Here is a 24,110-nt window from a genome sequence, read left to right on the forward strand (position 1 = left end):
GAGGGGGAGGAGCAGAGAGAGAGGGAAGGAGACCCAGAATCGGAGGCAGGCTCCAGGCTCTGAGCTGTCAACACAGGGCCCGACACGGGGCTCGAACTCATGAACTGCGAGATCATGACCTGAGCCGAAATTGGACGCCCAACCGACTGAGCCACCCAGGCACCACTCCAAGTGCCATATTTTAACGGAGAAAGTAATTTATGTGTTTTGCCCTGACCCACATCTTTATATGCATTATGTTGAAATTATAACTTGATAAATAGGAGGAATTTCTGTGTCTTTGTCACTACTGTAAGTATGTGGAAGGAGAGAATAGGAACGCTTGGTAGCCATCCCCATTAACTAGGAAAGCTAGACAGTTGGTGTCTGCCCTACTGTGTAGTGACCGAAAATCTTAAAGAGACTTGGGTGGTGCGTGTTGGAACAGGGTTGCATGCAGGAGCCATAGTCTGACCACAGGTCTACGTAACTTTGGCAAGACACAGGGCCACGTCAGTCAGATGACTGATAAATGCCTAAGAATGACAATGATAATGTAACTTTTCTAGGTAACATGAAGTGCTCCATCCTCAATACGAGGATCATGATTTAGTTTTAATTACTTTCACATCTCTCCACCACTACTCATCTTGAAAAGCAGCTATTTAGTACCTGTGTTCTTTGACTCTAGAACATGGTAGTGGGGTTGAGTTTTAGTGTTTAAGCTTTCGACCCACATAGTTCTCTATCAGGGAGAAGATGACTGACTCGTGTCGTAATCTGCAATATATGTGTTGATTAGCCTGTTTTCAAAACTTTATGATAAGATAGGAATGTGTCAGTTTTGTGTCAGAAAGTAATTGTTCTCAAAAGAAACTTTGATCTGTAGAAAGACCCGTGTATCTGATACTGTGATCAAAGACACGGTCATTTGAATGCTGACAGGACAATTAAGTGGACACCAAGTCCAGTGGTAATTGGGGACAAACAATTTATATTTTTAAACTAGGAGTGAAAATTTGAGACCAATATGCCAATAAACAGGGCATATAGTACCTCAAGAGACATCTTATAGCTTTGATTAATGCCAGATGTTCTCATGGGCCAATACAGAAATGTCACTGTTAGACCTCACTGGCCAGGGCCCTTCTCTTCATATTGTGAAAGCAGGAATTCTGTAAACCAGACCTCAGGGTGCTGAGCCATGCAAACAAGAACAGCATACATGCTTTCATCAGTTTGAGGCTTCCTCAGAGGGAGATTCAGGGAGAATCCATAATGTATCAGGCATTTTCACAAAATCTCACATAACCATCACAAGGATGAGTGTATCAAGTGTAATAATTAATTACAAAGTTAGGGCTAAGGAAATGACTGTGCTGAGTTCAACGTCACTCACTGAGTTATGCTCAGAGCTGGGATTTGAACCCAAGTGTTGGAGTCTAAGTCTCATGTTCTTTTTATGAAAGAGTCTGCTGTCCCTTCATCAAGTCACCCCACAGATGGAGTGCTGCCTGTTATCAGGCCAAGTTTCCTTTGCCTTGGAAGTTTCCCTTCCATTCTCAGAACTAAGAACAGAGGCATTGCTGGGCCAGTGCAGCTCTCAGAGCCTGTTGTGCAGCCATGGACAGGACTGTGGAGGAAACAGGCTTCTCTGTTCTGATGTGATGTAAAGGAGAGGGTGTCATGTAACCGTATTTCCAGCTGTACGTCAACTCTTCTCATCTCTACTACATTGTCAGTATGAGAAAACTGAATCGCTTTTCACAACCTGTGACAAGCAGAATAGGGAATATACACAGTTTTGCATTAGGTTTTGAGTTCTACAATAAACATTAAGCATAGCAGAAGAAAAAAATGGACAAATGTAAAAATTTACAAGATCCGGCCTCTTTTGGTTAACATAAGTACTATTACAGGAAAATGGAAAAAAAGTAAATTGCTTATATTTTAGAGTTATAAAGTATCCGCCCATCACTGATCATTAGTGTCCTGAGAAGTCCCTAAAGAGTCCTGGTGTTGGAAAGCTGTTCCCTCTCTCTTGTTAATGTCTAATGTCACCAGGGTTTTTGTTTTGTTTTTAAGTATCTCAGGTTTTATTTGTTAAAATATACTTTTGAATAATTTCAAAATTTAACCATTATGTGGATATTTGCTTATCCCTCAATTGGTTGGATTAGTATCAAATTAAAGTTTGTTGAAGTTTGAAGGACCTAAATTAGCTGGTGAGCGTCCTATTGTGGTTTTTATATCAATTAGAAGATGAATAGAAATAAAAATATTATTTGAAGAATCTTCCCTTTGTGAGGCTATACTTGGACATTGGCTTTACCCCATATTTACTGGGTGATTCTGGCAGGTGGACAGAGTTGTCTGATCCATTAAGAGTACATTTCTGCTAATTTATCCTTATCTCCAAATTCTGGAGCATCTCTTTTGGAGAAGCCATTGTAGACACTAACTCCAGGATTACAGAGCAGAATAGGCCTTAGTTATATATTTGTCCTGAAGGGAAGAGTCTTTAGTGCCCAAAGCAAGTTTGAGGGATGCACATCTCTTATGTATTAGTCCCCGGACTGCCCATGCCACTGTCCATTTCCCCTTTGCTTTTCCTGCTTTCTGTCCCCGTTATCTGTATCTAGTTTTTTACAGCTCACTCATAATCAGGAAGTTTATATTCCTTTGTAACAAACTGGAGAAAAGCCCATTTACTGGTAGGCAGTGCCTGCCATGTGGAGGCAGAACTGCAAACATGGACAGCTGGTGTGCAGGTCCACAGGCCAGCTGTGTCTGCACCCATGTCTAATTGAACAGATTCATTCTTGGAGTAACATGGCAGGAACAGCTGCCGCGTCCAGAGCTCCCGAGCGTGTGGTTTAGGATTCAGCGTGTCCAGTCCTCACGGCCATGGAAGGATTTGCTTAAAACCACCAGTTTCTTAAACAAATGCAACATTTACTGATTTCCCACATTTTTATTGACGTTTGACATACAAGAAGTTCCCACAAACGTTATCTTTCACTGGAGTCTCAGGGCCACACTGTGAGATAGGCAATCATGCAAGGCTGGTAGCTGGTATGGCCAGGGCTTGAGCCTGGCTCCTCTGAAGAGTGTGACTTTTAAATAAGATATTTATGTACCTGCAAAGATATAACAGTCATTTACGAGTTGAAAGGCATCGTATGGGTGATTTAGTTGCACTTTTTTAATGAGACTGGTAAAGGAACTAAAGCACAGAAAGGTTAAGTTGCTTGCCAAAAGTCACATCGTTATAAAGCTGCAGAACCACTGTAATAACATCCAGGAGTATCCATAGAAAATAAGTGGATGCCTATTATAGCCTAAAATATAAATGTGTATATAGTAGAAATAGAATTTTTATTTATTTATTTTTATTTATTAAAAAAATTTTTTTTAGTTTTTTTTTTTTTAACGTTTATTTATTTTTGAGAGAGGGAGACAGAGTGTAAGCGGTGGGAGAGAGAGAGAGGGAGACACAGAATTGGAAGCAGGCTCCAGGCTCTGAGCTGTCAGCACAGAGCCCGACACAGGGCTCAAACTCACAGACCGTGAGATCATGACCTGAGCCAAAGTCAGACGCTTAACCGACTGAGCCACCCAGGCGCCCCAGAAACAGAATTTTTAGAGGAATGACATAGTTTTCTCACGAAATGTAACCCTAGTCAACTCATAGGATTCATTTCCTAGTCCAGGGTTCCTTTGCCATTTTGACACATTTCAGTTCTTCAAAGTTGCCAATGGCAGTTATCCTGGTTTTGTTTTATTTTTGCTTTTGCTGATCTATTTGGAGCTCAGGGTCGAGGTTGTTGAGCCCAGAGAGTGCAGAGAATGCAGACTTCACAGTAGGATCCTTGTAAACCAAAGGTTATTGTGCTTTGGGCCAGGACTGGGCTGCTGAGCTGATCTCTCCTGCTGCATTGATCACTGATCACGGTAAGGTTCTGACAGGAGAAAAGCCTTGGGGCTCATTACAGCCATGTGGGTGACGGTTGCTGTGCTTTGGAAACATTTTAAAACTGATTTACGATGGAATTGTATAATCTGAAGAGTTTCCCTGTCAGTCTTGCTTGCACTATAATCAGATTGCTGATATGGAGTTAATATTTGAATTTTGTTTTTAGTCTAGAGGCTAAAACAATAGAGACTAAATACTACGGGCTAACATTTTAATTTTCTTCCTTCTTTTATTCTTGGTTTTGGTTTATTCTAATTATCTTTATGTTGATTGTTACTTTGACATTTATTAGCTATGCAGAATGTTTTGGTACTTTGCAGAATAAAAAGTAATCACATTGTTTTTCCACCAAATTTTCCTTTAAAAAAACTTTTTTTAATGTTTATTTTTTGTGAGAGAGAGCACACGCATGAGCGTGGGGGTTGGGTGGGGGGAGGTGGCAGACAGAGAGGGAGACACAGAATCAGAAGCAGGCTGCAGTCTCTGAGCTGTCGGCACAGAGCCCGATGTGGGGCTCGAACTCACTGACCACAAGATAATGACCTGAGCCGAAGTTGGACACTTAACTGACTGAGCCACCCAGGCAACCCCAAGTTTTCTAATTTAAGTACAGCTGACACTTGACCAATGCAGGGGTTAGGGGTACTGGACCCCCATGCGGTCAGAAATCTGCAGATAACTTTTGGCTTCTCCAAAACTTTACTACTAATAGCCCACCATTGACAGGAAGCTTTACTGATAATAAGCAGCCAGTTAAGACATATTATATGTTACATGTGTTATATAATGTATTCTTACAATAAAATAAGCTAGAGAAAATATTAAGAAAATTGTTAAGAGAAGGGCCACATAACAGACCACATAACAAAAAAACTCACAAGAAATGTAAAGAGATATTCTTGTGTCAAATTTATAAGCCTGTTTTAAAATGAAAAATAAAACAAAAATTACATTTGACCCTTGAACAACATGGGTTTGAACTGTGTGGGTCCATTTATACACAGATGTTTTTCAATAAATAGAGTATAGTACTGTAAATGTATTTTCTCTTAAGAGGCTTTTTTAAAATTTCCATTTATTAAGCAATCTCTACAACCCAACATGGGGCTTGAACTCATGACCCTGAGATCAAGAGTCATAAGCTCTACCAACTGAGCCAGCCAGGTGCCCCACAAACATACGCTTTTTGATTCATTTTTCACAGCAACCTTTTGGGAGGAAAGCAGTACTGATGTTGAATAGATTAAGAACCTTGAGGATCAGAGGTTTTATTTGCTCAAGGTAGCACAGTAGTGGAAGGGGTGTTACTAGAATTAGAATAGGTTATTCCCATTATTCTGCCAGTTTTTTTTTTTTTTTTCCCCTTGCATGTGTGTGGCTTCCTCTAATTACAGCTCAGTTGAACAGATTCAAGCATTCATTCATTTGACAAATACTGGGTACCTGCTGGGTGCCATTAGCATTCTAGGTGTGGGGATGCAGTGGTGAGAACAGCTTGATAGATAAGTACACACATAAACACATAAACAAGGTAGTTTTCAAATAGTGATGTTTTCTTTGAGGAAAATAAAAAGAGATGAAAGGTAATGGTGGAAGGTCACTTCAGCGACAACTTTGAGGTGACAGTAAATTAGAGAATAAATATAAAAGCAAGATTGCTTCCTATTGCCCTTGGGAAGCCTAGGACATAGAATCCCTCTAGTTTCTATCTTTAAGGCCAGCCAATGATTGATGACTTTTTTTAGCCAACTTTTTATCCGGTGTATTATATTGAAATCTGCATGTTGAAAATTTTAAAATCTTGCATAGGGCCCAACGATTGCTTTTTCTTCAGATACTTTACTCACTATGTATATTTTCTAAAACTACACTACTCTTCCTCAGTCCTTGTGGTTATTACATTAATGATGAGACATCTTCTCTCCTTCACTTTATCTCCTCTTCTTCCAGATTTTTTCCAATGGTGTCTCTGCTTTTCTTGCCCTTCTAACCTTGCACTTATTTCCCTGCAGATCTCAACATCTGCTGCAATTTGACCACTCAGGTTAGTGAAAATTTGCTCACTTATCAGTTTTGTGCCTTAGGCAGTATTCACCAGTATTCTCCTACTGAAGATGAATAAGGAAGGATCTTTACTTCGGGAGCTTCTACTTCATTAATGGCAGAAGTTAAAGAACTACAGAACACTCTTATCAAAACAAGCTAGTTGGGTTTGGTTTGTTTGTCTGCTTTTTAGTTTCTTTTGTGTGTGTGTGTTTTTTTTCTCTTCCAAACTGTAATATGCTAACATAGGAACTTGACAGGACAGAATACTGATCATTTACAAAGAAGTAAACTAAGGTAGAGCTGCTGCTTTTAGTAAGACAATAAGTTATCATGTATTCCAAATTATATTTAGACAAAGACAAGTGTGTATAGGTAATTCAATTAGTTTTTAGGAGTGATGCATAATTTATATTCAGTACGAAAATTATCCCTAGAATGTAGGTTCCAAACTGCTAAGAGCTTTTGAAATTGTGGGGGAGAAAAAAAAATCCACAGACATTTTTTTTTTAATTTTTTTTTTTTAACATTTATTTATTTTTGAGACAGAGAGAGACAGAGCATGAACAGGGGAGGGGCAGAGAGAGAGGGAGACACAGAATCTGAAACAGGCTCCAGGCTCTGAGCTGTCAGCCCAGAGCCCGATGCGGGGCTCGAACCCACGGACCGTGAGATCATGACCTGAGCCGAAGTCGGACGCTTAACCGACCAAGCCACCCAGGCGCCCCTCAAGAGGCATTTTTAAATACCTAGTTTTAACTTTAACTGAAAACCAGCAATAGTGTATTTTTGTCAAGCCCTTATACTATACAACATAATTGATTTTATTGATGAAAACTGAGTTTTTCTACAAAATACACTGGGGAGTTCTGTGTGGGAATTGTCTTCATACCTCAGGAAATGGCAAAGAATAAATGGGTAAAGTAGACTGGATACTTCAAAGGGTAGGGACAGAGCCCCCTCTTTGCCGCTCCATCCCCAGCACCTAGCCTGTGCCTGGCACTCAAAATATTTTTTGACCATTTCCACCCTGAGCTTATAGATTGGTTGAATTGCTAAAGTATGAGTTCTACTAATTTGTCTACTTATGCTTACTTCTTATTCTAATAGCACTTTATGTTCTTTAAGTTCTTTCTTTCTTTTGGTCTTCACTATATAAACCTTGAAGGTGACAACAGTTTTATCTCCATCTTACATGGAAAGGCATTAGCTGGTTTAGCCACACGCACATATAGTGACAGGGTGAGGTTTATATAATAGAAAAGTACCCTTATCTAGTTTCAATGTGGAGTAATGGGAAGATCTGGAAATGGGTGGTAAGAAGTACATAGTTAACCGTGTTGAGGCAAGACGTTACCTCCTATGCCTTGTACCTTCTCCTAGCTGCTTCCAGAAGATTGGGATCACTGAGGGTAACCACAGCCCAGAAAGTAGGCTAACAGATGGCCGTGCCACTCTTGACCCCCACATACATCTGTGGAGTTTAAAATATCACCATATATTGATTATTAAATTTATGAGGCATTTTAATAGCCTCAACATAAATCAGGTGTTCCTGTCCCTACTTAACTGTATCTCTACTTATGTGAACACGTGGTTTTTTCTTTTATATTTCTTACTCAGGAGCTGCCGCAGGGATTTTTCACAGGTCTTGCCACATGTCTCTTGCTCATGCTCTTCAGCTTGCAGGACATTCTCAATCCTGGGATCAGGATTACTCTGTCCCTGTCCCACCTCTTCCTCGTGAGGGTGCTTTCTAAGCTCGATATCATGTTTACCTTCACAACAACCCTGTCACATATCTAGAGTAATATGTCAGACCCAGGACCTCCTTTTGTCTTCTGAAATAAAATATCTAGTTCATAAAAACTACCCATACACATAATTTAAAAAAATAATACCTTACTTTTAACATAAAAAAAAAAATAAAGGAAGTAATTTTTTAAAAAAATCATATGTATTTTAAAAGTTAATGTGGGGTGCTCCAATTGGATGGGGGGCACCAAATGTGGGGCATCCCAATTGGGTGGGGGGGTCAGTGGCGCAGGCAGTGAAAGAATTTATCCAAGGCAGAACAAAAAAGATAGGAGTTTACTGAATACCCCACAAGGGAGCAGCAGGCAGGACAGCAAAGGGAGAGACTGTCCGTGATGAGGTGGTGGTGAGGGGCCACAGTTCTAGGGCAGAGTGAGGAAGTATGGGGACTTCTAGATTTTTCCCTTTTTTGGTAATCTTAGGAGCTGTGCCTGGTTATTATTGGTCAGTTAGGGCCTATGGCTATTTTAGGGTTGGTTGCTTAATGAACCTGTTTGCATTCAGCTTGGTGGTCGCTGTGGGTCTTTTTGCCTTGCTCAATTTCCATTGCTCAAGCCTATTGCCTACTAGGAGCCTCTATTGTTAATGCTTGGGACACATGCTACAACATGGATGAAACCTGAAGACATTATGCTAAGTGAAATAAGCCATAGAAGGTCAAACACTGTATGATTCCACCTAGATGAGGACCTAAAGTAGTCACATCCATAGAAACAAAGTAGAATGGTGGTTGCCAGGGCTTTAGCAAAATGGGAAATTAGTGTTTAATGGGTATAGTGTGTCAGCCTGGGAAAATGAGGAAGTTCTGGAAATGGATGGTGGTGATGGCTGCAGAGAGAGTGAATGTATTTAATGCCACTCAAGTGTATACTTAAAAAATAGTAAAAATGGTACTGTTGTTCAACACAGTCCTGGAAGTCCTAGCCTTAGCAATCAGACAACATAAAAAAATAAAAGGCATACAAATTGGCAAGGAAGAAGTCAAATTTCACATGACACGATGTTCTACGTAGAAAACTCAAAAGACTCCACCAAAAAACTGCTAGAACTGATCCATGAATTCAGCAAAGTCACAGGATATAAAATCAATGTACAGAAATTGGTTGCATTTCTATACACCAATAATGAAGCAACAGAAAGAGAAATCAAGGAGTCAGTCCCATTTACAACTGCACCAAAAACCATAAGATACTATGAATAAACCTAACCAAAGAGGTAAAAGATCTGTACGCTGAAAACTATAGACAGCTTATGAAAGAAATTGAAGAAGACACAAAGAAAAATGGAAAAGCATTCCATGCTTATGGATTGGAAGAACAAATATTGTTAAAATGTCTATACTACCCAAAGCAATCTACGTATTCAGTGCAATCCCTACCAAAGTAACACTAGCATTCTTCACAGAGCTACAATAAGCAATTCTAAAATTTGTATAGAACCAGAAAAGACCCCGAGTAGCCAAAGCAATCCTGAAAAAGAAAACCAAAGCTGGAGGCATCACAATTGGACTTCGAGCTGTATTACAAAGCTGTAATCATCACGGCAGGATGGTACTGGCACAAAAACAGACACATCGATCAATGGAACAGAATAGAGAACGCAGAAATGGACCTATAAATGAATGGCCAACTAATCTTTGACAAAGCAGGAAAAAATATCCAATGGAAAAAAAGTCTCTTCAGCAAATGGTGTTGGGAAAACTGGACAGTGACATGCAGTGGAATGAACCTGGGCCACTTTCTTACACCATACACAAAAATAAACTCAAAATGAATGCAAGACCTAAATGTGAGACAGGAATCCATCAAAATCCTACAGGAGAAAACAGGCAGCAACCTCTTTGACCTCAGCCTCAGCAACTTCTTACTAAACATGTCTCTGGAGGCAAGGGAAACAAATGCAAAAATGAACTATTGGAACCTCATCAAGATAAAAAGCCTCTGCACAGCAAAGGAAACAATCAGCAAAACTAAAAGGCAACCGACGGAATGGGAGAAGATATTTGCAAATGACATATCAGATAAAGGGTTAGTATCCAAAATCTGTAAAGAACTTATCAAACTCAACACCCAAAAAACAAATAATCCAGTGAAGAAATGGGCAGAAGACATGAACAGACAGTTTTCCAAAGAAGACATCCAGATGGCTAACAGACACATGAAAAGATGCTGTGAGCCAATGTGCAGTATTTGTTTCAGATCAGGAAACTGATGCCAAGATCTTAAAATCAGTAAGGAGTAGTGCTCATAATTCAACTCAGCCTTCCAATTCTCAGTCACACAAGTTTCTCACTGCTATGCTGGCATCCTTAATCCAGACCACTCAGGGCCTCCATTTTCTTACCTATCCTCCTAAAGGGGTGTGCTTTTTTTCTTCCTGAAACCTTTAAAATCACAAGACAGAGCTGAACATGTTTAAAATACTGTTAATCGCACACCCCCTCCACCTACCCCAAAACTCTGAAATAGGCTTATTTCTTAAGAAAATTGAAAAAAAAAAAATGGGGGTAGACAATCTCAGAAATATGTATATGGAAATGACAACAGCGGGAAGAAAATTGACCTAGGCTCAATCCTAACAATTCAGATACATTTTTTTTTCTTTTTTTTTTTTACTTTGATGTGATACTAGGGAGAAGGTTAGCAATTAGATAACTCTTAGAATTGACAGAAGACTCATCCCTGTATGCCTTACAAAGACTGAAGGAGAGGAGACATATCCCCTTTTCTAAAGAAATACAAACATGGAAACATGATGCCCCAAAAAAGAGCATTCATCACAAACAGGATCCACATCTGCAAAGCTTTTGTGGCCACAATGTATTTTCAGAGTGCTCTTTCAAGTATTGGTTATGCATAGAGACTGTGGACAGTGGCTAAGCCCTCTGGAACCATCTTACCAGAAAGGAGGGAGGTGGTAGTCTAACTCCTTCAAAGACAGATACTGTCTAAATTCACAGTTCATGGTGTTCATCCAAACTAGCCAGGAACCAAGGATCTGAGAGAGTGCTGAATCTATGCCAAGAATGAGACTCCAAGAAGGAAACTGTTCAGAATCAAATTTGGATTTAGGTAGAATGAATAAAAATTAAAATAAACCAACAGATTAAACATCTTTCATTGTTCAGGAAAGACTAGAACAATTTTTGGTAATTTGTGAAATATCTGGCATAGAAATTGTCAGGGTCACTAAATTTCAAGTTACCTCAAAATCCTAGAGATTTTTTTAAACAATTTTTTTTAAGTTTACTTATTTTTGAGAGAGAAACAGAGACACAGCATGAGTGGGAGAGGGACAGAGAGAGCAGGAGACACAGAATCTGAAGCAGGCTCCAGGGTCCGGGCTGTCAGCATGGAGCCCAACGTGGGGCTTGAACCCATGAACCGCAAGATCATGACCTGAGTTGAAGTCCAACGCTTGACTGACTGAGCCATCCAAGTGCCCTTATTTTCTATTTTAAGTTGAAGTCCATCTTCTAAAATGCAGGATTATATGAACTGTCATCTAAATCCAAGTTGGTTTTGATAATTCCAATAGAACATTTTGCCAAATCTAGATCTGATCTAAATAATGCTATGTCAAGGGCGCCTGGGTGGCTCAGTCGGTTAAGCATCCAACTCTTTTAAAAAAAATTTTATGTTTAGTTTTGAGAGAGACACACGAGTGCGAGCAGGGAAGGGGCAAAGAGAGAGGGAGACACAGAATCGGAAACAGGCTCTAGGATCTGAGCTGTCAGCACAGAGCCCAACACAGGGCTCAAACCCATGAACTGTGAGATCATGACCTGAGCTGAAGTTCAATGCCTAACCGACTGAGCCACCCAGGCTCCCCAAGCATTCAACTCTTAATTTCAGCTCAGGTCATGGTCTCACAGTTCGTGAGATGGAGCCCCGTGTTGAGCTTTGTACCGATAGCTCAGAGCCTGCTTGGGATTCACTCTCTCCCTCTCTCGCTGCCCCTTCCCTGTCTCAAAATAAATAAAATTAAAAAAAATTTTTTTTAATTAAAAAAAATAATGCTATGTCAAGAATGGACTTTTGTTTTGTTTTGCCTTTTTTTTTTTTAAACCTAAGGGGAAAAAAATTTTTTTTAATGTTTATTTTTGAGAGAGAGAGAGACAGAGTATGAGCAGGAGAGGGGCAGGGAGAGGAGACACAGAATCCTAAGCAGGCTCCAGGCTCTGAGCTGTCAGCACAGAGCCCAACACTGGGCTCAAGAACTATGAGATCTCAAGAACTATGAGATCATGACCTGAGCCAAAGTTGGACGCTCACCTGACTGAACCACCCGGGCACCCCTAATGGAAATTTTTGAAAAAATGTTTATTTTTAAGAGAGAGAGAGAGAGCACGTGCACACATCGGGGAGGGGCAGAGGGAGAGGAAACAGAATTCAAAGCAGGCTCCAGGCTTTGAGCTGACAGCAGTGAGCCCGATGTAGAGGCTTGAACTTATCAACTGTGGGATCATGCCCTGAGTCAAAATCAAGAGCCAGAGGATGCTCAACGAACTGAGCCACCCAGGTGCCCCAAGGGAAATCATTAAAAACAAACAAACAAACAAAAAAACAGAAAAATAACAAATTTTTTAAAGAAATCTTAGAAAATGTTTTTAAAATTAGACCAGGGTTTTTTGAGCCATCAGCCATCTTTCATCCTTCTGAACTTTTCTTTTTCTGTCCCTTAGTGGCCTTTAAGTAATCTTTACTCTGGAAACCCTTCCCTCTTTTTTCTGAGTCCCTACCTTTACGTGTCTTAACAGTGCCATGTGTGATTACCGACAACGTGGAAGCCCATCTTCATGAAATGGAAAGACTGGCCATTTAAGAAACCATGCAGAGCCAGCTCCTTGTACCTCTAATGGCCCTGTTAGGTCAAAGGTCTGCTCTGCTCTCTACCTGGCCAGCTGCTGGAGGCAGGGGGGGCACCTGCTCCACAAGTTTAGTCATGATGGAGACATCTTATTAGTAGGTAGACACTGGGCTGCCTTAAGATGTTCTTAAAAATGTTAGTGGGCAAAGAATTTTATGTTTTCATTTCAAACACATCTTAGAGCTTTATTCTGAAAGCACAGTTGATCAGATTTAACAAGCTAAAATGGCATTTGAGGCTGACCTAATCAAGGAATATCTATCTTAATAGCCATAAAGTCCTATTTCAATATTATATGGTGTAAAGGGCTTAATTTTTATGTACCCAAATCTAGGAGTTTAGTTTTCTTCCACATTTGATCGCCTCACTGGGTTTGCTGGTGTACAATGTACTTGTGAAAAAACTTTCTAAGTGAATGCCCCACTTGTTTTACTTTTTTTTCTTAGCAAAAACAGAGGTAGAGAAAACATGCTTGTTTAAAAAAGACAGGAAAAAAAAAAAGGACCCAGACCAAACCCTCATTCCATTCAGAGTTCTGTTCATCTTACTTTGAAGTCAAAGGGTAGTGTAAAGTTTTGATTTGCAACAAATTCTAAGATTATCCATTAACTACTCTAGCAAGCTTTCTACTTCCTTTCAAATGTGCATCTAATTTTTAAAGGGGCCAGGCTCTTTTCTTTGAGTTTATCTTTTAAAAAATGTATTTTAAGCAGAATGATCTTTTAGAGTTGATGGAATAGCTTTTCAAATGTTGAATGGATGTATCAGAAACCTACTCTAACCTGCAGGTGAATCAGAGGCAACAGGTTGAAGCTGCTAATGATCTTTGGAGTGAATAGCAAGTGAGTGAAACTGCTCTGAACTCCACATCCCTGCTGGAAAGTAGGGAGCTGCAGAAATCATTCTTTATTACAAAACCACTGAAAATACCGTGTCGCATTTGTTACTCCGTTTTTGGATATAGCATGTAAACGTAAAAGTTACAGGTCCCCTGACCTGCCCAGCAGAGTTTATTCTTCTAGCGACAAAATGGGTGCTGATGTTTACCTGGTGTCCAGCTTGACGATGTGTATCTGAAGAGGAAGGGCAGGAGATCAGGAAATCAAAATCTTCACAGGCAAGGACAGTTGATGACTGCATTACGGGAATCTGTTTATCTCTCAGAGGGCACAGTAACTGCAACAGCCGTGGATGATAACTGTTGTTGATTTTTGCCTGCTCAGTTCTGCAAAGGTAGTTGAAGTTCTACCAGTTCCAGAGCCTGCAATGCTCTGGTGAAGCTGTTTTTGTCTTGCTTTCCTGGCCTCCTGAAGTTACTGCCTTTTTTTTTTTTTTAAGCACTCCATAGTGGAGTCAGCAGCTGTTACTTCAAGTCCACATCTTTAAGTAGCCTGTAGTCCCTCTTGTTTAATTAATTATTCCCCAAAGATATATAGTTTAACTTCTATGTACAAAAGTTTTATCATATTCTTTATGTAATAAATTATATACATGTTACATAAAAGACACTAAGCTCAAACCACCCATCCCCTTAAAACGCTGGAGGCAAGGGCAGTTGAGGCTGAAGACCATCATAGTAATGGCTAATACCGCAATTTTATAAAATACTGTGGATCATTATTGGACCTCTTTTGGCCAGTGACCTCCTTGCTTTGCTGGTGTGTACCACCATTGGGTTTTAAGGGTTTTTTTCTGTAAGTAAAGTGATGTAGGGTTCCCTTCTGCTGGGTATTCTATCGTGCAACTATTTGTCAAGGAGAAACTTGAGTTTCTGCTGCACTTACATCAGTTTTATAGGAGCTGTTTTTATTCTGTGGTCACCCATTTAATTTTCTTCATGGTTGACTAAAAGCCAGAGGACTTGGGCTGGGTTCTCCATGGAAAAACACTGTCTGATGTCTCCCTGTGTCTGGCACTGTCACTCCTCTGAAGAGGAAGAGGTAGAGAGGGAAGAAGCCAATGCAGCAAGATGACTTTTTCTCTTTTTTAATGTTTGTTTTTGAGAGAGAGAGAGAGAGAGAGCGAGAGAGCAGGGAAGGGGCAGAGAGAGAGGGAAAAAGAAAGAATCCCAAGCGGGCTCTGTGCTGTCAGCACAGAGTCCAATGTGAGTCTTGAACCCATGAGCCATAAGGTCATGACCTGAGCTGGAACCAAGAGTTGGATGCTTAGGACGCTTAACTGACTGAGCCACCCAGGCGTCCCACAAGATGACTTTGTCGGGCTCCTACCTCAGCCTCTCAAAAGGGAATCCGCATCTAGGCTCTAGGGAGGGGAGAGGAACCTCTCCCTTTGGCTGGTCAGAAACATGTCATCCATAGATGAATGAACGGTTGAACCGCCGTTTACTTGGAAGTGGGGATGGTTGGGAGGAAGGGGAAACTGTGAACTGTTCTTTTTCTTTCTTTCATGCATGATGTAGAATGAACAGATATCTTTGGATATGAGTTCTTGGATGACAAAACAATAAAAGGGTTTCACACAACCCACAAATGGCTTCTATGGGTAGCAAATGTTGCTTGAATGATAAAAAATGTTTTAGGAGCAGGCAGCATTCAAGTTGTCAGCAAGGTTTTGGTAATCCCTGACAGGTGTGCAGCCCTGGAGTAAACCGATGTTTGAGGACCTAAATAAAGGACTAATTCCTACCCTGAAAATACATTCAGACAAAGTCAACTTGAAACAACTGCTCTACAAAATGATGTTATTTTTTACGTAGATAGTGGCCTCTGTTGTAAGCTCTGTGTTCGTTTATAAAGTTAGGTTAAATAGGGAAACATCTACCCAACATTTTCACGTCCTTATCCATGTAACGCTTTTTGAGAGATACGAATTTGGCCTAATAGTCATGCTTTCCGCTAAATTAAAGTGCATGGCAGTCTCCAGAGGATGAGACATTGGCAGAGATTCATCAAATAGCCTGCAGCAATCATGGGAGACCAGGCTGAAGTACAATGCACCAGATCTCCAGGGAACTGCTACCTCAATTAAGGAAGGATCTCTAGGACCCAGAGACTAGCATCCCTAGACTCTGTTCTCCGACCCCCCCACCCCCACCCCCTAGATTCCCATACTTACCGACTGTTTTTGAGCTTGCAGATTTGGGCCGAGGGTGAGGAGGTGTATTGGAAGCTGAAGTTCTTGTTCTATTTCAACAGCAACAACAGCAACACATTTCAATGAAATAACACCCCTCATAGTTGAAGAAATAAGTTTCCACTTAAGCATAATTTGGACTTAACAAACTCACCCACTTTCAAAAGGCTCAAAACAATTCACCTTATTATCCATTTTAAGGATCTTAAAGTAGAGCAGGGGGAAAACTAAACTAAACCACTAATGAAAATAGCAGTTTGGCAGGCAGGTGTTCTTAGTTTCATCAAAAGAATGACTGGTAAGTTTAGTTTAGTTTTTTTTTTTTTTGTTTTTTTGTTTTGTTTTGTTTTGTTTTTAATACTGAACAATATCTTTTGAAAAGTTAGATTTGGGGCGCCTGGGTGGCTCCGTCGGTTAAGCGTCCGACTTCAGCTCAGGTCACGATCTCGTGGTCCGTGAGTTCGAGCCCCGAGTCGGGCTCTGGGCTGATGGCTCAGAGCCTGGAGCCTGCTTCCGATTCTGTGTCTCCCTCTCTCTCTGCCCCTCCCCCGTTCATGCTCTGTCTCTCTCTGTCTCAAAAATAAATAAACGTTAAAAAAAAAAACAAAAAAAAAGTTAGATCCTTTGGGTACTTACTGAAGTAGATTAATACATTAAGTCTGGATTCAAATTCGAAATAAGTTGATGAATACACATAATTATATTCTACGTGCCTTAAATCAGGTTATTCATTTTCTTCGGAATTGAGCTGGAATCCATCTTTCCACTTTGTCTAATTTCACTTACCAACAGTGATAAAGGCCTGGAGGAATAAGCCAGTTTGAGGTCACCTTTATCAACAGCTACCTTATCTTTGCAGCCACAAATGGATTTCTTAGACCAGCACTGTTCAATAGAAATGTAATGTAAGCCATATAATTTATAATGTTCTACTTTCCATAGTTAAAAAAAAATTTTTTTATGTCCATTTATTTTTGAGAGAGACAGAGTGTGAGTGGGGAGAGGGGCAGAGAGAGAGGGAGACACAGTATCCAAAGCAGGGCTTCCAGGCTCCGAGCTGTCAGCACAGAGCCCGATGCGGGCCTCAAACCCACCAACCGCGAGGTCATGACCTGAGCCGAAGTCGGACACCCAACCTACTGAGCCACGCAGGCGTCCCTCTACTTCCCATATTTAAAAGAATTAAAAACAGGGGCATCCGGGCAGCTCATTCGGTTAAGCATTGACTTCAGCTCAGGTCATGATCTCACAGCTCGTGAGCTCAAGCCCTACGTCGGGCTCTGTGCTGACAGCTCAGAGCCTGGAGCCTGCTTCAAATTCTGGGTCTCTGCCTCTCTCTGCCCATACCCTGCTCATGCTGTTTCTCTCTCTCTCTCTCAAAACTAAATAAACATGAAAAAAATCAACAACAAATGAAACTAGTTTCATGATATATACAATATATTTTATTTAATGTAGCCAAAATATTATTTCAACATGGAATCAATTTTTAAATTATTGAGATATTTTGCATGTTTTTCCACCAAGTCTTCTAAATTTTCTGTATTTTGCACTTCGAGCACATCTCAATTTGAAGTAGCTACTTTTTAAGTGCTCAGTAGCCTCTGTGTGGCTAGCAGCTACCACATTGAACAGCACAGTGTTAACAGCGTGTGTGTAAGGAGGCAGCTGGAAGTGAGGCTGCAGTAGCAAAGCTTTTATCTATTAAAGCAGGAGCGGGAGCTTTATCCTGAAGGCTGTGGGAACCGTCAAAGGATCTCAGAGAAGTGTTTTTCGTTTTGAACTTAATCTGGTGGTCTCAGAGAATTTAAAGATGCAGGAGTGGGGGGCTCAAGCCAGAAGCATGCTAGGAGGCTGTTGTTGTCTAAGTGAGTGATGGGAGCCTGAACTGAAACACAGGGAACACAGACCAAAAGAAGTGTGTCTGAGAGGGGGAGGAGGTAAAATCATCAGAATTTGGCGGTGACTCCTGCATCTGCAATCTAGGATGCTTTTTAGGTTTCTCCCTTGGAGAGTTGGGCCAAAAGTAGTAGTGGAGGGAAGGCAGATTGTGAGGGGGAGAGGAGTTCAGCATGAGTCATATTCACTTTGAGGTGTCTTTGGAACAGACGGGTAGATAGGCCTAGGGTGACATGCAAGAGTTTATACAACAGAATGTGTAGCCTTAGAAGCTAGAAAGGCTGGGTAGGAACATGCAATACTTATGGTGCCAATGAAAACTTTAGGCAATAACAAGAATGGGATATAAGGTGGAGGTCATCAAGGACAGCTTTATAGAAAAGGTGGGATTTGAGCAGAGTCTTAAAGAATGGGTAGGATTCAGAAAGTCAAAGAAGAGACAGCAGAAATGTAGAGAGGTAACAAAGTATGAGATGTGTTTAAGCAACACTATTTGAATAAACCTGTCCTGCTGGGCCAGATGGGATTAGGGCTGAGATCAAAGCCAGCCTAATGCAGTTTGCAGACTGGCATGGGGTTGGATCCTGCTGTGTTGTAAATTTAAGGTAGGTGCCAACATTTCCACAAAAAATTTCTGACTTCCCTTTAAAATAAAAGGGGGCTTGGAGTATGTGTTCCCTCTCTCCAGGAAGTCTCTTTCACTCCTTCATGCTACTTGCCTGAGTCCTGTAGATATTTGAGTTTTCTGCTTTTGAGTCAAGGATCAATAGGTAATAAAGGCACAAAGACGACTGGTGACAGGTTATGAAGGGCTTTTAATACCAAACCGAATATAAATGTCAGTGGTGGGTAACTAATGGATGAGGGATTGATCAGATTAAAGTCCTATTTAGAAGAATTATTCTGGAGCAGTGTGGAAATAGAGAAGTTAGGGAGGAGAGTTACCAGTTTGGGAAGGGAAAAGACAGAGTGCTGGTGTTGGCATATCCAAGTGGGCCTAAAAATGTGAAATGGAAGTCTCTTAAGAAGACGTCATCCCTACAGGCTACTAGGAACACTTGGGAATCAATGGGCCATTGAGTTTGCTGGGTAATTTGCTTTGCAGGCTTCTAGAATTCAGGCCAAAGTTTGGTATAGGGAACGGCAAGTCTGATTGTTTGAAACAACTGTTTGGGTTAGTTAAAACATCTCTGCGATTGCAGAGAAAACAGTGGGAGTAGAGACATGCTTTTTTTTCCTTGTGAGCACAGATAGATGATCATTGAGAAAAAGGAAGTGCTAAGATAGGGATGAAACTTGGGGGCTGTGGGAGCAAAGCTTATGTTAGTGGGTGCTGAGTTGCTGTGTATTTTTCTTTCACCCAGTATAACAACTGCCTGGCCACACTTCCTTTTAAAACATAGTCAGGTTGTTGTTTTACAGTCATTAAGTACACTGCAAATAGAGGGAAAAGGTCCTTGAAAAAAGATAGGCTAAAATTGGGTGCCTGGTGCCTGGGTGGCTCAGTCATTTAACCAACTGATTCTTTTTTTTTTTTTTTTTTTTTTTTTTTTTTAATGTTTATTTATTTTTGAGAGAGACAGAGACAGAAAGAGGGAGACACAGAATCCAAAGCAGGCTCCAGGCTCTGAGCTGACAGCACAGAGCCTGATGCGGGGCTTGCACTCACGAACCATGAGATCATGACCTGAGCTGAAGTCGGACACTTAACTGAGCCACTCAGGTCAGGTGCCCCAACCAACTGATTCTTGATTTCAGCCCAGGTCATGATCACATGGTCGGTTGGTTGGTCATGACATCAAGCCCTGCTTCGAGTTCTGCATTGAGCATGGAGCCCGCCTGGAATTGTCTCTCTCCCTCCCTCACTGCCCCTCCCCTGCTCGCACGTACACTCTCTCAAAATAAACAAACTTTAAAAGAAGGCTAAAATTAAAATTTTCAGTTATAAATAAGGTCTGAGGATCTAATTACATTGTTGATTATAGTTGGCAACAGTGTATTGTATAACTGAAATTTGCAAGAGAATAGAAAGTGTTCTCACCCCCCTCCCCCCAAAAAGGTAAATATGTTAGGTGATAGATGTATTAACTAATTTGATGGGGGGGGGGATCTTTTTACAATGGATATGTGTATCAGTGATAGGTCGTATATTTTAAATACTTGAGGTACTATTGCTATCTCCATTTTACAGACAAGGCAACTGAGGACCTAAAGGTTAAGAAATTACTCAAGGTCACAAGGCTGATAAGGGATGGAACCAAGACTTGAACCCATGCAGTCTAAGAGGCTTTTCTCTTAACCGCTGTGTTAAACTGTGTATCTGTCTGTTCTGATGTCACACAGATAGGCAAATTCACAGGTAGGGAACCTTACTTCTGCTTTATCCTGGAAGCTCCACTCCAGCTGTTTCAGGGGTGTCAGTTTGGTTCAGGTCCTCCTACAAGAGATAAAACTGCCTTAAATAGCCTGTAAGGAGAACAGATAATTGGGTCCTGGGGTGACCTTGAGAGGAGAAGGCTGTATGGTGTGTTCAAAGTATGTTCTCTTCCTTTAGCTAATGGCTCGAGGTTAACTTATAAAATGTACATTCGTCATTTTTTTGAAATAGGACCTCTCCTAACAATTCTTCTTTTGTGCTAGCTAAATCATGTTAGCTTTGTCTTCGTATGTTCTGATGAACAATTATCACAGAAGAAATTGTATAAATATTTGGAACTGGAAGGGGGTGAGAATCCATAACATTGTGCAGACACAAAGGCATTTTGTGTCAAAACTTGTCAGTTTTTCCTACCGTATTTAGTGTTGCTTCTTTCTTGATGGTCCACAGATGAAATATGTGAATGAAAGATTTCAAGATGGAAAAAATAAAGAGGTGGTTCTCATGTGCATTGGCATCACTTCAGGAGTCGGACGGCTGCTCTTTGGCCGGATCGCAGATTATATGCCTGGTGTGAAGAAGGTTTATCTTCAGGTACTTTCTTAAGCTGCTTTTCCCCCAGCAGAATTATCTTTGTCACCTCATGTCTCATTATATGTATGTATGTGTTTGCTTAAATTCTTCTGTAAAAATTACAAATGTTTTCTAGAACCTAACTTCTACCAGCAGTTTTTCAAGGCCAAACTCAGTTATGAATTTTGGGTTTTCAACATGAGAAATTGGCGATCACACAACAAGCTTACTTGTTTTGTCACGGCACTCCACCAAATCAAGATGGTTTTTGCCCACTGCTTTTTCTAAGAAGAATGTTTTATTTCTGGCACAGTTCTCTTAGTCATGTGCCTTTTGCACCACCTTGTGAAATTCAGGGGCCTGTTTATTTTGAACTTTTTTACTGCAGATTGCCTCCTGGGTGTTGAGGGCTGTGCACTACGCAAATGCTAATTCCAAGCTCACACGGACACTCACTTGACAAGCACTTAAATGACTCCTCCGTGCCAGACACTGTGCTAAATGCTGCGGATGAAGCATGAAACATGGTCTGTGCCCTCAGTTAGTCGCTAATGGTCTCATGGGGAGACAGAGTTGCAGCAAAGTGGAATAATGGCTATGCTAGACGGGTGCTAGAAACATAGGCACCAACTATCTGAATCACTAGTGAGGCTCTGAGCAGGCTTCCTGGGCTGGTGTGGTATTAATAGGTGAGTGGCAGTCAGAAAGAGAAGGAAGATAGAGAAGTGTGTTCCAAGCAGAGGAAACCACATGGGCAAAGAGGTGGAGGTGTGACATAGTTATATTATGTCTGTGAAACTGAGTGTTTGAATGGAATAAAGGGAGAGCGATAAACTGACTGGGTGGGGGGCGGGGGGTGGGGGGAGGGAGGTGGGGAGAGGCAGGAGCCGGGTTAGGAGAAGGATAACACTATCCTGAAATCTACCAGGAGCCACTAGAGGGTTTTAACTGAGGGAGTGACATGACAGTTGTATTTTATTAAGCTTAATGCAGTGGCTGTGAAGGGTGGATGACGTGGGAGGGCAGGAGCTCAGGCAGTCACAAAAGGCTACATGTTGTGCAGCTCTGTTTTGGTGGAGTGGCCAGAATAGGCAGTGCCACAGAGACAGAGTGGATTCCTGGTGGCCCGGGGTGGGCGGGGGTTGGGGGGGGGGCTGTGGGGAGTAACTGCTACAGGCTATGGGGGTTCTTCCTGGGGTGATATATTCCAAAGTTAGGCAGTAGTGATAGTTGTACAACTTTGTAAATTCAGTAAAACGTACTGAATTATTTACTTTAAATGGGTGAATTTTATGGTATGTGAATTTATCTCTATCAAGCTGTTATTAAAAACAACAACAACAACAACAACAACAGAGTGGAAGCAGGGGTACTAGCTGGAGACCATTGAAGCAGTCTAGGCAGGAGGAACCAAGGCAGAAACACTGGCATCAAACAGTAAAATAGGGATATGGGAGTAAGAGTTTGACGGAGCCACCAAAGCTGGGTCTGAGATTTGTGGCTCCGGTAACAGAATGGATGGTTGTGCTATTGCGTTTAAGATGAGTCATTTCAGTAAATCGGAGTAAGATGTGGAGTTCACTTTTGCCATGTTAAATTTTTGGTGCTCATGGGAGAGCCATGTTGCGTCTGGAGCTCCTGAGAGATCCCGAGGGACCTGTGGGACTTTGGCATTCGTGGGCTGTATGGGTAAGCAGAGGACGAGGGATGTGCATGAAGACTGAAGGGAGTGGCCAGCTTAGTGGGAAAGAAGCAGGGCACAGAGTGTTTCAGGGACAGCAGTGGTCAGCAGTGTCGGTAGCTAGTGACAGGGCAAGCACATTAAAGGCTAAAAGGTTTTCATTGCATTTAGCAACAGAGTTTCAGTGGCATGGCAGGTGCTAAAGACTGATCATGATTAGCTGAAAAAATGGAAACGTAGACTACTTTGCCTAACAGCTTGGCTGTGGGAGGACAGTGAAGGGGAGCCCGGGGAAGGGGGCAATTTGGGATTGGGGAATTGAGTGTGCCAGCTCACTGTATAGATGGGAGGCAGTATTTGAGCTGGGCTTTGAAGTAGAGCTGGGATTTAGGTGCAGGAAAATGATTGGAAAAGGCATTCATTACAGATAAAGAAGCTTCCATTAGATGATTTGAAATAACCCAGCCGCCATTTATTGAGTACTTCCATGTACCAGACAATGAACTAAGTGCCCCACATGCAATCTCCCTTGTTCCTTGCACCAGCCCTAAGAGGAAAGTATCGTTGTTATTTCCACTCAGAGGTACGAACCCTAAGGAACAGAGGCTGACTCACTGTGGGTGTCTGTGTGGAGGTCCCGGCAGCCAGCTGCAGAAAGGAGTCTGGTCACATAGCAGAAGGGAGAGTAGACAGCTGGTAGAGTGCTACTTTTACAAGTATTTACTGTATTATGATCGTTCCCCCCCTTTTTTAGGACCTAACTGTGGGTATTCTTGTGGAACATTTGGTTTTGTTCTCAAGTGTCAAGAGAACCCTCTAATGGACATTCGATGCATTACAGACTTAAAAATACTTATTTTGAGAAAGAGAGCACACAAGCAGGGAGGGGAGGGGCAAAGAGAGAGAAGGAGAGAGAGAGAATCCTAAGTAGGCTCTACGCTGTCAGTGCAGAGCCTGACATGGGGCTTGAACTCACACACTGTGAAATCATGACCTGAGCCGAAATCAAGAGTCAGACACTTAACTGACTGAGCCACCCAGGTGCCCCTGTATTACAGACTTTCAGCTTCCTTTCATTCATGCAAAGGATTGTGTCTACTGTGTTCCAGCCTAGACCTTGGTGGGATGATACAAACAAGACACACGTGGCCCCTGAGTTCCTGGAGCAATACTGGAGGCAGGAAAAATGAAGAACTCAGGAAGACAGGGAGAGTGACAAGGGAAGAGGTTGGAAAGCTAGGAGGGGCCAGATTATACAGGGCCTTGAAAGTCAAACTGAAGAGATTTTGCTTTAAGTGTTGTGGGTCTTTGTTGGAGAATGAAGGGGTCTGATTTCACATTTTAAGTCACTGTGGTGGTTCTGTCTCTGGAGGATAGGTTACTGGGGTGGAAGCAGTAATCCATTCTCCACAGCAGCATATGCTGAGTCACGAGTGACATGACTGCATTTCAGAGAGCCTGTGAAGGAGAAAAAAGGCCTTCAGTGTGTCCTGTGGCTGCTGGGAGTGCGCTCCTCCTGTGAACACAGTGGCACAGGAGCCAACACAGGCCTTGCCCGTGTGGCTACTGGACTCACTCCTTTGTATCACTCCCCTCCTCTCTCTCCTTTTTCCTGGCTTCCCTGCCCACCTGCCAACCATTCGGTGTGGCTTTTGATTCTTGGCTGTTCTCTGCTGTTGCCAGCTCCAGCTCTGTTTGCTTCCTCCTCTTTCTCTTTCCCTCAATGGCTGGCTGCCTTTTGGCCTAGCCTTTAAAAGTTGGAATGCTCCCACTCCTTACCTTGCTGTCGTTGGTGGTGCAGACAT

The 24,110-nt window shown here is 41.7% G+C and overlaps 1 protein-coding gene and 1 long non-coding RNA gene across 12 annotated transcripts in view; one reads left to right on the forward strand and one right to left on the reverse strand.

Annotated features, from left to right (window-relative positions):
* SLC16A10 (solute carrier family 16 member 10) overlaps positions 1-24,110 on the forward strand; it is a 112,018-nt gene that overhangs the window by 79,721 nt on the left and 8,187 nt on the right. The window contains exon 4 of the mRNA XM_042987004.1: positions 20,502-20,645. Coding sequence (XP_042842938.1) covers positions 20,502-20,645 — 144 coding nt within the window. The remainder of the gene's footprint in view (positions 1-20,501; positions 20,646-24,110) is intronic.
* The window catches only part of LOC107179307, a 58,539-nt gene continuing 37,362 nt past the window's right edge, over positions 2,934-24,110 (reverse strand). For 7 of the 11 annotated variants that reach the window (XR_006217803.1, XR_006217802.1, XR_006217800.1 and 4 more), the window contains 6 exons: positions 20,466-20,619; positions 20,048-20,111; positions 15,758-15,825; positions 14,467-14,608; positions 13,730-13,907; positions 2,934-3,119 (listed from right to left, as the gene is read on the reverse strand). This is a non-coding gene — a long non-coding RNA (uncharacterized LOC107179307). Of the gene's footprint in view, positions 3,120-13,729; positions 13,908-14,466; positions 14,609-15,757; positions 15,826-16,561; positions 16,661-20,047; positions 20,112-20,465; positions 20,620-24,110 lie in introns of all 11 variants that reach the window. The other 4 variants (XR_006217807.1, XR_001509903.2, XR_006217809.1 and 1 more) reach the window with 4 other exon arrangements.

The sequence above is a fragment of the Panthera tigris genome, chromosome B2 (assembly GCF_018350195.1).
Source record: "Panthera tigris isolate Pti1 chromosome B2, P.tigris_Pti1_mat1.1, whole genome shotgun sequence".
In the NCBI taxonomy this organism is placed as follows: Eukaryota; Metazoa; Chordata; class Mammalia; order Carnivora; family Felidae; genus Panthera; species Panthera tigris.